Source organism: Protopterus annectens, chromosome 12.part0, assembly GCF_019279795.1.
Source record: "Protopterus annectens isolate FY-2018-M chromosome 12.part0, PAN1.0, whole genome shotgun sequence".
NCBI lineage: Eukaryota > Metazoa > Chordata > Ceratodontiformes > Protopteridae > Protopterus > Protopterus annectens.
This window is the reverse complement of record NC_056746.1, coordinates 569316832-569333631: the sequence shown is the minus strand read 5'-3', so window position 1 is coordinate 569333631 and position 16800 is coordinate 569316832. Positions and strand designations below refer to the sequence as shown.

The 16800-nt window shown below is 38.5% G+C and overlaps 1 protein-coding gene across 2 annotated transcripts in view; it reads left to right on the top strand.

The window, feature by feature from the left end:
* The window catches only part of CCZ1 (CCZ1 homolog, vacuolar protein trafficking and biogenesis associated), a 1119178-nt gene that overhangs the window by 167594 nt on the left and 934784 nt on the right, over positions 1–16800 (top strand). The window contains exon 4 of one of the 2 annotated variants that reach the window (XM_044089701.1): positions 5413–5509. In XM_044089701.1, the coding sequence (XP_043945636.1) occupies positions 5420–5509 (90 nt within the window). In that variant the 5' untranslated portion in view covers positions 5413–5419. Of the gene's footprint in view, positions 1–5407; positions 5510–16800 lie in introns of those variants that run through there. The other variant, XM_044089702.1, reaches the window with a different exon arrangement.

Sequence of the window (16800 nt, the reverse complement as noted above, 5' to 3'; positions counted from 1 at the left end):
GTGGGTAGTATATACAATACTGTCAGTCCTGAACATAGAAGATAACAACCCAAAATAAATGATGCATGTAAGGGAGGTGCAGTTGTGGTTTGGAACACTGCGGATTATGTCCAGGAAGGGTTAACCCAACTATCTGATGTTAAGTGTTATTATGTCCATAGATCCGACACCAGTATTTAAGGACGAGATTGATTCCTTTTTGCAGTTAGCCTTTGAGGAGGGTATTATAAACAAAAAATGTTTAGAGTCACTTATGGTTTCTGAACCTTCCAAACAGATATTGTATCTTTTACCCAAAATCCACAAGTCCCTAAATAAACCACCAGGTAGACCAATAGTCTCTGGAATAGGTTCACTGACCGAACCCCTATCAGCCTTCTTAACCAAATATTTGAAACCTCTTTTGGGACATATAAGATCTAGGCTGCAGGACACCACACATTTTTTGCAGATAATCAGGGAGACCCAATTGGAACCCGAATGGTATTTATGTACATTGGATGTCAAATCATTATACACCAGTATACCCCACTGGGCAGGTCTGCAATCCATTCAGTATTGGTTGGAAAGGGTTAACCTATATGCACCTGGGTTTAACACACTCTTGATATGTATGTCCGAATATGTGTTAAATAAGAATGTTCTGTATTTCCAAGGCCAATGCTATTGGCAGCTACAAGGAACAGCTATGGGGGCATCTTTTGCTCCAATATATGCTGACCTTTTCATGGCCTATGTCGAAGAATACATGATTTATGATACATCACATAACATCTTTCAGGTGGAAATGGACATTTGGAGACGTTACCTGGACGACTGCTGGTTGGTGTGGCGGGCTGATGTGGGTTACTTGCGGGAATTTGTTGAGTATCTTAATGACAATGTCTGGGGACTTGAATTTTCGGTAACGTATGACAAAAATTCCATTAATTTTTTGGACGTCACTGTTTACAGGAACCCAGATAATACTTTGTCCACCAAGGTTTTCCGCAAGTACCCGCAATATAATACTTTGTTACATGCATCAAGTTTACATCCCCGTCACACCATCAGGAGTATTCCCATATCCCAATTTATACGTATCAAACGCCTTAGTTCAAACATGGAGGAATATCAATTGGCCAGCAGGGATCTCAGTCAGAGGTTTACCAATAGGGGATATGATAGATTTGACATTGTTTCTGCCCAGAGTAGAGCCAATAGTCTAGAGAGGGATGATTTATTACAATATCAGATTAAGAACAAAAATCAATCTTCTCGTACAACATGTGTTAGATTCATTACCACTTATGGCAGAAACATTAATATGATCAGAAACATTATTAACAAACATTGGAATATCCTACTGGCTAATGATAAGTTGCGAAATATGTTGGGACCACGATGTCTATTCTCATATAAACGTGGTAAAACCCTAGGCTCCTACTTTTCACATTTCAAACACATGGCTAGTGGGGGTACTACTCATAAACAATTGACACTTCATGGTGATGAACTTATTGGCTCATTTCCCTGTGGTCATTGTGGATCCTGCCCACATATGTTTAAATCCAAGGAATTCACCAGTCGTAATACCAGTAGAATATTTGACATCAAGATTTTTGGTAATTGCAGTAGCGATTGGGTGGTGTACCTGGCTTCCTGTTATTGTGGGGCATTCTACGTTGGACAAACCTCTAGGGCTTTGAGAGTCAGAATGAATGAACACCGTAGTGATATAAGAAACCACAAGGAGACCAGTGCCCTTTATCAACATACACTGAAACACCCTCAGGCCAAGTTTAGTTTTATGGTCATTGACCGTATTTCTGGAGACAGAACAAATAAACAAGGTTGGCATGGGTTACTGGACAATAAAGAGAAATATTGGATTACTATTTTGGGGGGTCTGTTTTACCCTGGACTGAATGACCACTTATAGGGCAACATGGTTATCTTGTACTCTGATATTAAGCCTGGGTCATTTTCACCTTTGAAATCATCTGGTTCTATATATATGGACATTAAACCTAAATATACTTTGGTCTGATATGGATTAGAACTTTGAATATTGAGTCATCTGGGCTGTGTAGTACTAACTATGGTATGGGCGGTGTTTATATACAATAAACTCTCTATATATAATAAACTGTTAGGTCAAAACTTTGTGTTTGTATGAACAATATGTACCCTGATATGTTGGTCTCGTTAATTTGCATCCATACATCTTTAACACACTTATATATTTTTTATTATTTGAATTTATTTTTATTCATTATTACATTTCCAGTTTGGGAAGTCATGTTATTGTGTTCTTGAATTTCATTATGGTTGGTTTTTAGTTATATACTTTGGATATGTCGATTACTCAATTTGCCTAAACTGTTACCCTTTGCCCCCCATTTTGATACAGCGTGTACAAGCTATTTTAATTTAAGTACCTGATATACAATACCATTGGTGATATTGATGTATCTATGCTCAGTATCTAGTACCAGTGGCTAATATAGTACAGGATAATAAGATAAATATAAAGTTATTTACATGGCTAAATAGATATACTATATTAACAAAATGTTCAGTTACATGCATCATTTATTTTGGGTTGTTATCTTCTATGTTCAGGACTGACAGTATTGTATATACTACCCACTGTATATGTATTTGAGAAAAACATTAAGATCAGGAAATATGTCTTATCTCATGAATATTCATGAGCTCAATTTTTTATTGGCTCATGTTAAGTATTTAAATGGATGAATAATTGAAACTTGACTGTATTGTTTTACACTGAAGAAGGCTGTTTAGCCGAAACTAGCTTGGTGACTGTGTCCCAAAGAAGTTGACTAAATTTAACAGGCACAGCCTTGCCTTGATGAAACCAAACTGTGTGGAATTGAGTGTCTGGAGGTTGCCAATGTCCCTATTAATGAGGTCCATGATAATTCGCTCCATGGCCTTGCAGATCAGGCTAGTTAGGCTGATGGGTCTATAATTTCCTGGATCGGTGGATGCTCCACCTTTGTGCAGAGGGATGACCGTGGCTGTCCTTCACTTGGCTGGGACAACGCCAGTGCTCAGGCTTTGGTTGAATAGTGTGCATAATGATGCTGCAGGTTCCTGCCTGAGTTCATGTAGAATGCAGCCTAGGATGTCATCTGGTCCCATGGAGGTTGTATTTTTTGCCTTTGAGAGGGCAGTGATGACTGGCTTCCTAGAGATAAGGGGAGGTGGGCAGGTACTGGGCATGTCCTGTTTTACTGATTGGGTACAGAGGAGTGAAGTTTTCACTGAACCTGTCTGCCAGCAGGTTGGCTATATCTACAGCATTTGTGTATGTGGTGTCCTTGACCACCAGTTCTGAGCAGATCTGGGTGCTTCTCTTTAGTTTGCGGAAATATGTGACGAAGGCCTTATGATTGTCTTTAGTAGATGTGGCCAGGTTGGACTCAAAGTTTACTTTGGAGGATTTCACTAGTGCTCTTATTTGCTTGTTCTGGCTAAGGAGAGATTGCTTCCAATTAGGCACCTGCTCCTTCTTGGTCCTGGACAGCAATTTCTTCCTTTATTGCAGATGTCCACCAGACAGGTTTGCTCTTCCTTGAGGAGGAGGATTTCGTCCTGTCTGATATTCCAGATTCCGTGCATTTATATAAATGCTCATATAATACTTTGCTGTAGGTTTGGACATATGTGCCAGTTCCTGTGGAGGGGGAAGGGGCTGTGAAGTTGTTTATACCTTCTCTCAGGAGGTTGTAATCAGCTTTTGGAGAAGTTTTTTTGTTTGCCCTAGCTGGAGGGTCAGGGGAGATGGTGACTTTGAAAGTGACTGCTTTGTGGTCGGGTCTTACCAGGGATGATTACACTGTAGGGATGCTGCGGTGGTTACTCATGTTGGTTAATACCAAGTCCAAGATATTTTCACCTCTTGTGGGGGTGTCGACCAACTGGTCCAAGACATTTAGATTGATGACATCAAGGAATCTCTGGGCATTTGTGTTTTGTCATAAGTTTTTCTTCCAATCTGTGGTTGGATAGTTAAAGTCACCCAGGATCAGGGTAAAGAGTTGAATCTTGATAGATTTGAAGAGGTCCAAATAAGTGGAGTGGGCATTTTGAGTCAAAGTTTGAGGAGCCTGTAGCTAGCTGTGATTCGAACAGGGGTCTTTTCAGTTGTTAACTGCACCTGGAGTGTTTCCTGTGCGTCATACTGTTTGATGAGCCTGGAGGTGTGTGTGTTTTATATATATATATTGCAACTCCACCTCATTTTGTTTTGCTGCCCATGGTTTGGGGTTTGAATGTATGATAGGATGAGTAACCGGGTATGGCTTGGGTGCTCTCTGCAGCTTTGAACCAGTTTTCTGTGACTGCACAAATGTCAGCATCTTCCAGGGTTAAGAATGCTTGCAGTGAGTAAGAGTTCTGTCTTCCACATACACTCAAAAAAAAAAAAAAAACTATCGCAGGATATACAAGAGGCCATATAAATCACCCCTTTTATACCACAATTGTAATGTCCCACATAACCAATGTTCCTTTTTTATCCTTGTACAGATATATTAGTTGTGTCATTGATACATTGGCTGCAACAGCCACATTTCAGTCATTTTTCTGACACTACTCGAGTTGGAGGTGGACTTATTGTAATTATTTTCATGCTTTTCTTTAGGGCTGCTGCTTCTTTTATACACAGGTAAAGGCTCATCACCCAAAACTTGTTTGGGATGACCATTCTTGATGGTTAGGTCCCAATTATGGCATATGTTTTTCAAATGCTTGTTATTCTTGTCAAAATGTAAAGTCATAGCAGTTTTAAAATTGATACTGTCATGCTGGGCATTTGTTGTTGTAACTCAGTCAGTTGGCTTCAGAATAGGTGTCAAGTCTGTCATCAAAATTATTGAAGGCAGAACACCCATCCTAAACTTCTCATCAGAAATTAGTCTAGAAAGTTTAATAGGTTGACCTTTGACCAACCCTTTTGACTTGCAGATCCCAGATATTTCCCATATAGCATAGCAGCAGTAGCCCCACATTGCTGACTTCAGTCTGCAGTGGTATCCATGCTTACCTAGTTTTGGCAGAGCTGCACAAACCCTAACTCCTACTCAGTTATTGGCTACCTGTAAAATATTCAGCTTTTCTGTTCTGATACGTCCTTTGAATCAGGCTAATGCCTAAACCCAAGATGTGAGCTTCTAAGGAGAATAGCTCACAACCACACTAGTATTACTCATTTATTTATTCAATCAGGAACTTTAATATCTTTTGAAAAATAAGTGATATTCATTGACTTCTTGTTCAAAGGAAACACATTTGAAAATAAATAAGAAAAAAGCCCATCACGCAAAACCCAAGACTGGAATGTGTCTGCTACAATTGGTGGTTGTCAAGTTAGTAGGAATGATTTTGTTTTCTTTTTTCTTCTAGTCCTAGAATGGCAGCTGGCACTCAGTGTAAGCAGAACCCTCCTACATTACTGAGTTTCTTCATCTATAATCCAAAGTTTGGACCGAAGGAAGGAGAAGTAAGTTATAAACTGGCATACATCTAGGGTATTTTGGTTGTTAACAAATTGTACTTCATTCTCATAAGAACAGTCTGTGTTTTAGCTGTATTTCAGAGCCTCCCTTTTCCTTAGTGTTTGTGCGTGGTCAATTTTGTAGTATAGAGCAGAGTTTATATGGATCTTTATTGGTAACTTGGTACAGTTGTGTTTGCTGAAATGTTGACAGGGTAGTACTTTATCCATGCAACTTCTGGTATACTTGCTTAAAAAAATGATCCCTGCAGGGGGAGTGATGAGTATTTCTAGCAAGCATCCTGTTTTCGTAACTTATTTTATGCAAAATGTTACCCATCTGGCATTTACACAGTCCTTTATTGGCTGCTTTCTTTAGTACTTGATGTGTTTTTGCACTACATAATTTAAATTTAGTTTCATTGTTTGTTGGAGATGTTTAAGAGACAGAGAGTGAGGTTAGATCCTGTGGAATTTGGTGCTAATCTTGGTGTAGTGGTACCTACAACAGGCAAGCATTCAGGATGTTGGATATTCTTTGTGCCTCTTTCAAGTCCAGGTAGGATTATTAGTTTGGTATTTGCATGTGACTCGAAAAACAGGTGCAAGTCTTGGAGATGTTGAGCTGTACTTCTGCAAGGAAGAAAACTGCAAATACCATTGATGGAAGTTTTGGTGATGTGCTGTAATCTATGCAGGAAAGACAGCTGCATGGACAACAGGTGTAACACTGTGATGCTGGACAGCAGCACCTTCTTGCCAGACTAGAAAAAATGCTTTTGTTAATGGTTTATTTATTTATTTATTTTCAGTTTGATTACCGGGGAAGTCCACTGGGCCAAGAAGTACCCATTTTCACTGGAGGCCCGGGGAGAAAAGCTCCACAAGCAGTTGTGAATACAATAGGTTACACGATGTAAAAGGTAAAATACAAGAGAAAAAAATTTACAGACAGGGAAATCACATGCATAATATACATCATAGACGATGCAATACGGCAAAAGAAGAAACTTTTTTTTTTGTCTTTCAATGGCAATACAGAATTTACAGTATTTACATATTTACAGTCAAGTGAAAGTCAAGAGAATCAGTTTTGGAGGAAGGAAAAAGAAACATGAGGGTAGAGTGGAGCAGGAGTATAGAGAGCTTAGAGGGGAAAATCCCTAGAGTTTATATAGGGTGAAAGCAAGGACATTTCCATTTGGATGATAGGTATAAGTAAAGTTGGGTCTTGAAGGATTCAGTGTTAGGTATAGTCCTAAGAGATGGTGGGAGGGAGTTCCATTTTTTACCTAGGTAGAAAGAGAGTAGAAGCTGTCCAGCGGGATGTTTAGGTTTGTGGATGGAGATTAGCTTTTGGTGTTCAGATCACAGAGATCTGTTTGGAATGTATGGGGGAAGGATGTTGCTTAAGGCTGGGCATTTATCTGGGTAGAATATTAATTTGTGAGCGGTGGTTAGTTGGAGATAGTCTAGATGGTTAGGGAGTTCTAACCAGTTTAGAGATTGTAGGGTAAGGCAGTGGTGTGCTGAGGTTTTAGATTTAATGGCAAATTTAGAGATCTTATTATAGCAAACTTCAAGTTTTGAGGAGTTGGAAGCAGACAGATTAGTTAGAAGGGGGGCTCTGTATAGTAGAGAGGGTAGGAGGTAGGTAATTGCTAGGGTCAGCCTAGAGGAGTTTGAAAGAAATTGATTATTCCTATAGAGCATACCTAACGTGTGGTGGGTTTTCTTTATGTTTTGGTGTATGTGGAGATCAAATTTAAGGTGTTCATGTATGGTGATGCCTCGGAGCTTTGCAGAAGGGACCACTTCAATAGCAGTGTTGGTTTGGCTTAGGACCTTGAAAGCGTTTTTGTCACAGGAGGACACCTTCTTGGGGAGGAAAGTTAGTATTTTAGATTTATTAGAGTTGAGGGAGAGATGGTTTTGGTGCACCCAGTTCTCTGTAGTGGAGAAAGCTATTTGTGTTTTGGTGAGTAGTTCGGGAACGTTAGAGGCGGTGCAAACTAGGGTAGAGTCGTCGGCATATTGGATGACTGTAGTGTCAGGGATGGCAGGGTGAAGGTTATTTATAAAGATGTTGAAAAGCATGGGTCTGAGGATGGACCCCTGAGGAACGCCGGTAGGTGTAGGCAAAAAGGAAGCGGTAGAGTTCTTCCATCTGACAGCTTGAGATCTGTCAGATAGGTAACTGGAGAACCAGGATAGAACATTAGGACAGAGATTAGGGTTGGCGAGATGAGAGAGAAGGTGTGTATGGGAGATGGTGTCGAAGGCTTTCGATAGATCTAGCAGTACTGTGGATACAAGAAGTCTGGCATCTCGGGCTTGATTGACTGTTTCTAGGAAGGATAGTAAGGCAGTTATGGTGCTGTGACCAGGACGGAAGCTTATAATTTGATGGCTGTGATCCCAACTGCAACATTAATAGATAAACTGTTTTCTTTTCAGAATTACCTTCCTGTACTATTCTGTGGTGTTGGCAAGAAGCAAAAGTAGCCAAATACAGCTATTTTGCAGTTGTGCTTTGATGACTGAGTTCTAGATCTTTTTATCAAGCATAACTGCAAAAGAGAACATAACTGTACATGATGGTGTGGTTCTTTTTATTCACTGAAAAAAAGTAAAATTATACCCTCATTGTGTGTGAAAGATCATTTTCTAAACTGCTCTAACCTGCTGAAACTCCATCCCAGATAATATTGTTTTGTTGTAAAACCTGTAGTCATGCAAGAAATCATATTGTACACTAATGCAAACTATACCTGTAATATTTTAATGTTATTTCAAAGCAGCAATATTAATCTAGAAAACAGTGCATGTTAGATGGCAGTAATCAGTGGCAGAATTGTGTGCCTTAATACACTGTACAATGGTAGCATTTGCATACCTGTAATCACATAGCTTTGACAATATTAATGTAGATTTAAAAATATTGCTAATAATCATAACTGCTGTACAAACCATGCATTTATATCTTTTGATACATTCACATTGCCCACTATGTTGTAGTGCCATTTTTTCTAAATAATGCCAACTGCTTGCATGTGCCACCAAAAACATCACAATATCACACTACATGTTTATATTATTAAAGTAAGTAGATAAAATAATCCAAACAATAACGAAGATGAATCCGCTCCCACACAAGGCAAATTCTTCCGTGATGAATAAAAATATATAATAACCAAGCAAACAGTCACAACACGGAAGTAACCAAGGCTTTTTCTGTTAAAAGTACTAAATGTAGAACCTTCAAATTAATGCGTTCAAAATATTAAAACATTTGATATCAGGATCTGTTTGTTTATTCATAAATAACAAACGGTTAGCGCTTTCACCCAAGTGGCTTCATCAGACCATAAAAACATAAACTAATTACAGACCCTTTTATATAAGGGCTATGATACAACTGTGACATCATATCCTGTAATCAAGCATTTAAATTTATACATTTGATAATACAGTATAAAATACATCCTGATCAAATAAAAAATAGAATAATGTTAAAATACAACAAATAAATAACCCCTTCCCCATCAATTACTTATAAAGATGAACACTTACAAGTACAGTGTAAAATTCATCAAATTTAAACACAAGAAAAAATAAGAAAAAATGATAAAAAGAATGAAAGTGAAAAAGGAAATAAACTCCTTCCACATCAACTGTTCAAAAAAAATGAACTAATTATTTCACTTTCAACCTTCTTTGTTTTAAAACCGGTTTCATGGGTATTTTATCATTGAGCCCAGGTGTTCTATCAGCTCTAAGCTTGACTATCCATTTCATCTCACAATTCTCTGTGTGACATATAAGATCTCCCCCTCTAAGTCCAGGGGCAATATTTTGCAACACTGAGAATTTAAATTCATGGGAGGAATCACAATTCTTCACATGTTTCGCTAAAGCATTGTGATCCGATCCAATACGTATATGATATACATGTTCCCTAATGCGTTGTCTTAACTTTCTATTTGTTTTACCTATATAGAATGCGGTGCATGAAATGCACCTGTCTAAATAAACTACATTCTCAGTGCCACAATGTGCTTTAGCATTAAGGAAATAAACAAAACCCGTTACAGGATGTATAAAGCTGTCCCTAGTATCAATAAACCTACATTGATTGCAATCTTGACATGGCTCAGTTCTTTTATTACCTTCATAATTTAATTTTGTTTGTAATCAGGGATAGCACAATCTCTGCTTCAAACTCTGTTTATTCTTAAAGAGAAATTTGGGTGTATCACCTACCACTTCACGTATATTCTCCTCCAGTAATAAAACATCCCAATGCTTACATATTATTTCACTTAATTCAGGTGCATCTGCTGAAAAGAACATGGATATTTTAACAAGGGAAGTATTATCCATAATAATATTATGCTCTACTTCTCCCATCCTTATGTCAGAGAAGTAAGGACTGGCACTAGTTATTCTATCAATATCTACTCCTTAGAATTTGAAGGTTCTACATTTAGTACTTTTAACAGAAAAAGCCTTGGTTACTTCCGTGTTGTGACTGTTTGCTTGGTTATTATATATTTTTATTCATCACGGAAGAATTTGCCTTGTGTGGGAGCAGATTCATCTTCGTTATTGTTTGGATTATTTTGGTATTATTTCTGCTTCTCCACGAGGACGTGGCTGATAATTCGATTGAACTGCCTTATAGTATATCTAGCCTATCTGATGAACAGCGGAAGAAAGATTGTGCATCTAGCCTATCCGATGAACAGCGGAAGAAAGATCAATTCCAGAGTTGTATTTCTGGTGCTGATAACCCCCTGATGTTGTTTGAAGCAAATGGAGGTCTGGAGCTGGATGGCGTTACCTCTTCGAATCTGAATGGCCTGATGGAAGCGCTTGGGAAACTAGAAGCGGATTTACTGAAATTAAAAAGAATGCAACTACAATGACAGCATTTTGAGGTATGCTTACGTCGTAAGATTATACCTCGAGGATTGCGGGTTTTGAAGATGCCTACTACGGGAAATTTGTACCCCGAGCTATTATATAAATGGCAACAGTTAAATCTTGAAGTGAGTATGAAATATATGACTCTATTAAATGATTTTTTTCAACCGGAGGAGGACAGTTTAAGGGACAATTTATTAAAACAGCAACAAAAGTATAGCAATGCTTTTTCCTAAATTAATTGTTGATTCTGGTATGGAAAGACTACTTGACAATGTAATGATTTATGAGAAATGACTGTTGGAAACGAAGAGAAGCAAAATTGCCAGGGATACTAACGATTTCAAATTAGGGCAAGTTTTCACTTGGCCCAGGATAAATGCGAATCGAGCCGCTGGCTCGATGGAACTTGGTCAGCAAACTATTGTTATTGCTAACAGTTGTGACTCATTTTCTTCTGTTGTTTCGAATAATGTAGATTCTAATGTTTCAACGAAAGTTGCTGTATGCAATGCTGCTCCAGCATTAGCAATACAGCCCAAAGATCAAGCCGGTAATGAAGGTAGTGCACAATCTTGCACAAATATTGTTACTGAACCCTCTGTAAGAAGAAAAATCTCTCCCCCTACTAGTGGACAGATGTTAGGCCCTTGTCCACCTGCCCCTTTCCCGATAGACTCACACTATCAAGGAAACAGACAAAGGTCATACAGCAGGGGGAGGCAGAAACGGAAAGGGTCAGGGGGGGACCACAATGGACCAGCGCTCAAGAAAATGTGGGAGCGCTTGGAAAGTCATTAGTGGTCAATTTATCTAATAGAATTATGTCTAAATATGAAATTCGGGTATTGGATAAAGGCTTATCTTTTATCCCTACCAGTAGAAATGATATCACTGACACAATAATTGACTTCAAGCTGTTTACACGCAATGTTCAGTTAAAATTAGATTTTTCAATGGCAGGTCCAGGACCTTATAAACCTTTTAAGAAACCTAGTACCTATATTCCGATACTTCATCCAACATTAGAGGTTTTCTCAAAATTGGTTATAGACGATATGCATAGATATAATCAGAATAGCAATGGTGATGGTTTTAAAAAGAAGAAAAATAATTTAACATATAAACAAAGAATGGCCCTAAGAGATTTGAAAAATGATGACTCTGTTATCATTAGACCAGCCGACAAGGGGGGTCCTGTGGTTATCCTTGACCGCGACTGGTATAAGGCAAAAATGGCATTGCTGTTTAATGAGAACAATTTTTACTCTCCTATTGATATAACAAGTGTTGAGAATAAAGTTTTTAAGATATATGATGTTTTAGATGATGCTTTGTTGAGCAAGTGTGTAGATTTTGAGTTGTATCATTTTTTATATGTCAATAATCCCTTAATTCCTGTCATTAACGGCCTTCCGAAGGTGCACAAGGACTTGAGTGACGCTCCCTTGAGACCTATTGTCTCAAGCCGTGGGTGGGTCACTGAACCATTATCTCTGTTTGTTGAGTATCATTTGAGACCCCTTGTTGATATTAATCCATACATCTTGAAAGATAGTAAGCAATTCTTGATATGCTTGTATGATTATATGCAAACAGTGAGTGATGATGCATTTTATATCCTGGTTACTATGGATGTTACTAGTTTTTTTACTGTGATACCCACTGCTGAAGGTATGGAGAGTGTTCAACAATACATGGTTGCACATTCTGGTCATGATGTGAAAACTATTGACTTGATATCATTGTTTTTAGAAACTGTCTTGCAGAATAACATTTTTCTCTTTCAGGACAGTTTATTCATTCAGAATGATGGCGTGGCTATGGGCACACCTTGTGCCAATAGCTATGCCAACATTTTTATGGCTTGCTGGGAGGAAGAATTTTAGTTTCAACTCGATGGGTTAAAGAGAAATGTTGGTTTTTATAAACGGTTTGTCGATGATTTGTTTTTTATTTGGAATGATAGTGAGGATTCTTTAAATTAGTTTTTTGTACAAGTGAACAGTATGACTACTTATTTGAAGTTCACTATGAATTCTTCATTAAGTAATATTTCTTTTTTGGATGTACAGATAGACAGACTGCCCAATGGCCTTCTTAATACAGGAATTCACAGGAAAGCCTGCTATTGTAATACTTTATTACATAGGGAAAGTATGCATCCTAATTATGTTTTTAAGAATGTGATTAGGGGCCAGGCAATGCGGACATCGAGGCTGAACCCTAATCATAATCAATACAAGAAAGAGCTGTCTGATCTGAGAGCTATGTTATTGAATAGACAATATAAACCATATGAGATAGATGGCATTCTGGCGGGAGTAGATATTGATAGAATAACTAGTGCCAGTCCTTATTTCTCTGACATAAGGATGGGAGAAGTAGAGAATAATATTATTAGGGATAATACTTTCCTTGTTAAAATACCCATGTTCTTTTCAGCAGATACACCTGAATTAAGTGAAATAGTACGTAAGCATTGGGATGTTTTATTACTGGAGGAGAATATACGTGAAGTGGTAGGTGATACACCCAAATTTCTCTAAGAATAAACAGAGTTTGAAGCAGAGATTGTGCTATCCCTGTTTACAAACAAAATTAAATTATGAAGGTAATAAAAGAACTGAGCCATGTCAAGATTGCAATCAATGTAGGTTTATTGATACTAGGGACAGCTTTATACATCCTGCCACGGGTTTTGTTTATTTCCTTAATGCTACAGCACATTGTGGCACTGAGAATGTAGTTTATTTAGCCAGGTGCATTTCATGCACCGCATTCTACATACGTAAAACTAATAGAAAGTTAAGACAACACATTAGGGAACATGTATATCATATACGTATTGGATCGGACCACAATGCTTTAGCGAAACATGTGAAGATTTGTGATTCCTCCCATGAATTTAAATTCTCAGTGTTGCAAAATATTGCCCCTGGACTTAGAGGGGGAGATATTATATGTCACACAGAGAACTGTGAGATGAAATGGATAGTCAAGCTTAGAGCTGATAGAACACCTGGGCTCAATGATAAAATACCCATGAAACCGGTTTTAAAACAAAGAAAGTTGAAAGTGAAATAATTAGTTCATTTTTTTTTGAACAGTTGATGTGGAAGGAGTTTATTTCCTTTTTCACTTTCATTCTTTTTATCATTTTTTCTTATTTTTTCTTGTGTTTAAATTTGATGAATTTTACACTGTACTTGTAAGTGTTCATCTTTATAAGTAATTGATGGGGAAGGGGTTATTTATTTGTTGTATTTTAACATTATTCTATTTTTTATTTGATCAAGATGTATTTTACACTGTATTATCAAAAGTATAAGTTTAAATGCTTGATTACAGGATATGATGTCACAGTTGTATCATAGCCCTTATATAAAAGGGTCTGTAATTAGTTTATGTTTTTAAGGTCTGATGAAGCCACTTGGGTGAAAGCGCTAACCGTTTGTTATTTATGAATAAACAAATAGATCCTGATATCGAATGTTTTAATATTTTGAACGCATTAATTTGAAGGTTCTACATTTAGTACTTTTAACAGAAAAAGCCTTGGTTACTTCCGTGTTGTGACTATTTGCTTGGTTATTAAGTAGATAAAATGCCATAGTGTTCATAACTTTTTGTAAACGCACTTCAGTAAGTCAAGTCTAATACATCCCACAGTGTTAGTTTCACTGTGCATGCCTACCAACTCATCTCAGCTTGTGCTTGCATCCTTGCACGATTAAAGCATGAATTACTGCTGATGAGGTATTAGTCATGATGTTCAAATAACCTGTACCTCAGACAAATAGCTTTATCTCAGCTTGTTTTGCTGCCATTTTTCACGTAACCCTCATTGCATACATTGACCCTTCACAACATGACAATATTGCAACCTTTTTGCATTAACAAATATTTTCAGAAATTCAAATTTTTCATAACTTTTCTGCAAACACTCTTAATGACTTAAGCCTTGTACATCCTGTAGTAATGGTTTCACTGCTTGCCTAAGGTATCATGTCAGCTTAGAGATGACATCTTGCTGATACAGGATCTGCCTTTCTTGAGATATTAGTCTTGATATAAGAATATTGTTAATGCTATTGACTTGTACCTAAAGCAGGCAGTTATATTTATGGATATATTTATTTTATTACACAACTTCTTTTACTGACATTTGTTTTTTGTGTAGTATTCACTGTAGCTGATGGATCCTGAGTTCCACATTTTACTCTTGAATTAATAATGAAATCATGGAAAATACTTCAGAATTTTCAAAACTGCCAGCAGATACTTTTCAATTATTCAAGCCCTTTACATCCTTCAGTGACTCTTTGCACTTATACTAAATTAGGTTAGCACTCAGAACCACATGGTCAAAGTACTGTCCTTGGGATACTTATGTTAGCATGCAAATATTGGTAGTACTCATAAATTCAGAAAAAAAACACTGGTCCTTTCCAGCCCCCTCAAGGCTATCTCAAACTAGACCCAGGGGAAACAGACCCCCCAGACTACAGTCTCAGGGTATGCAGAGATTTAAGCAATGAAATGCCTCCACTTCAAAAGCAGGGAATGCTAAGCCACCCCCTTATGGAAAGAATTCACAATGACTTCTCTATTCCACTCCTCACCTCTGCCCAACTGCTTGTGCCCCAGGAGGAAAATTTGCCCATCATGCAAAAAGTTGGACCTCCATCACCAAAGACTGATGGGTCCTCAACATTGTATCCCAGGGGTACAAATTTTACTTCCACTCACTGCCAACCCCAGAAGGGTTTCTTGACCTTCCTCCAAGCCAGTGGGCAGAGGCGTAAAACCATGTTCAGTCCCTGCTCTCCATAAGGGCAATTCAACCTGTTCCTGCAGAACAGATAGGCCAAGGGTTCTATTCCAGACTTTTCCTGGTACCCAGGAAAGAGGACACTTGGCACCCAATCCTAGATCTTTCCATTCTAAACACCTTCCTGGTGGTACCAAAATTCAAAATGCTCACCCTTCAGCAGCTTCTTCCTTTGCTATCCAAAGATGCCTGGTTAGCCACCCTAGACTTAAAAGAAGCCTATCTGCACATCTCTATAAGGGACTCATGCAGGAGATACCTACGTTTCAGGGCAGGATCTATACATTATCAGTTCAATGCACTTCACTTTGGCTTATACACTGCTCCCAGAGTATTCACAAAATGCCTGGCTCCAGCCATTGCCTATTGCAGACAGAGAAAAATTCAGATTCATCCATACTTGGACAATTGCCTGATTCAGGCAGACCAGAACAGCTGTTGCAGCACCTGACATTTGTAAAGAACCTTCTAACATCCTTTGGGTACACTATTAATGAAAAAAAAAATCAAAAATAGTCCACAGTCAAAAGATTGTATTCCTGGGAGCAAGCTTGGACACAGCATCCCAGATGGCATTCATTACTCCAGAAAAACAAACCTATCTGACAGGCTACTTCACTCAAATGGCCACCAGAACCCAGATCTCCACAAGGAAAATCCTGCAGGTCCTAGGGTTCATGGCCTCTTGCATCCTACTAATTCCATATGCCAGACTGCATATGAGGAAACCTCAGTGGTACTTAAAAAAGTTTTTGGTGCCAACATTCTCAGGACCTGGAAACCGTCTTACCTATCATACCTTGTCTAAGGACAGAGTTTCTTTGGTGGGCATCAGGGAAAGCAGTAGGCTCAGATGAGGTCACAGCAGATAGGGTAAAGATGCTGGGTGAGATAGGGAGAAATAGCAGTGTGGAGAGTGAGGCATATCCCAGATGACGGGAAAGTAAGCATACTCGTACAAGAACAAAGGGGACCTCCACAACTGTGGGCAGTATAGAGGCATCAAACTCCTATCACATTGCATGAAAGTTCTAGAGAGGGTGATTCATAAACAGATATGCAGAGTAGTAGAATGTAAAATGGGAGATAAGCAGTTTGGATTCAGATCAGGATGCAGCACAACTGACCTGATGTTTGCAGTGAGACGGGTAGTTGAAAAGAAGCTAGAGATGAGGAAAGAGTCCGACTAGGTATTCCCAGACTTGGAGAAAAGCATATGACAAGGTCCCAAGAAAGCTGATCTGGGCAGGACTGTGGTGGTTTGAAGTCTCAGAAACATTGGTCGAATTAGTGCAGGCTATGTACAAGGACCCAATGACTCCAGTACGAACAGCTTTCGTCCTGTCAGAGGGGTTCACAGTGGGAGCGGGTGTACCCCAGGGTTCAGCTGTGAGCCCACAGCTGATGTTCTTCGTGTTTCACTGTTGCAGTCATTACATTTGGGTAATCTGCTGGCAGGTTGCCCTCGGTAGGCCTGATTAACAAAGTCTTGGGTCCTACATCTGTTGCTGTCCCTTCTTCCATGACGTCAGGTCGT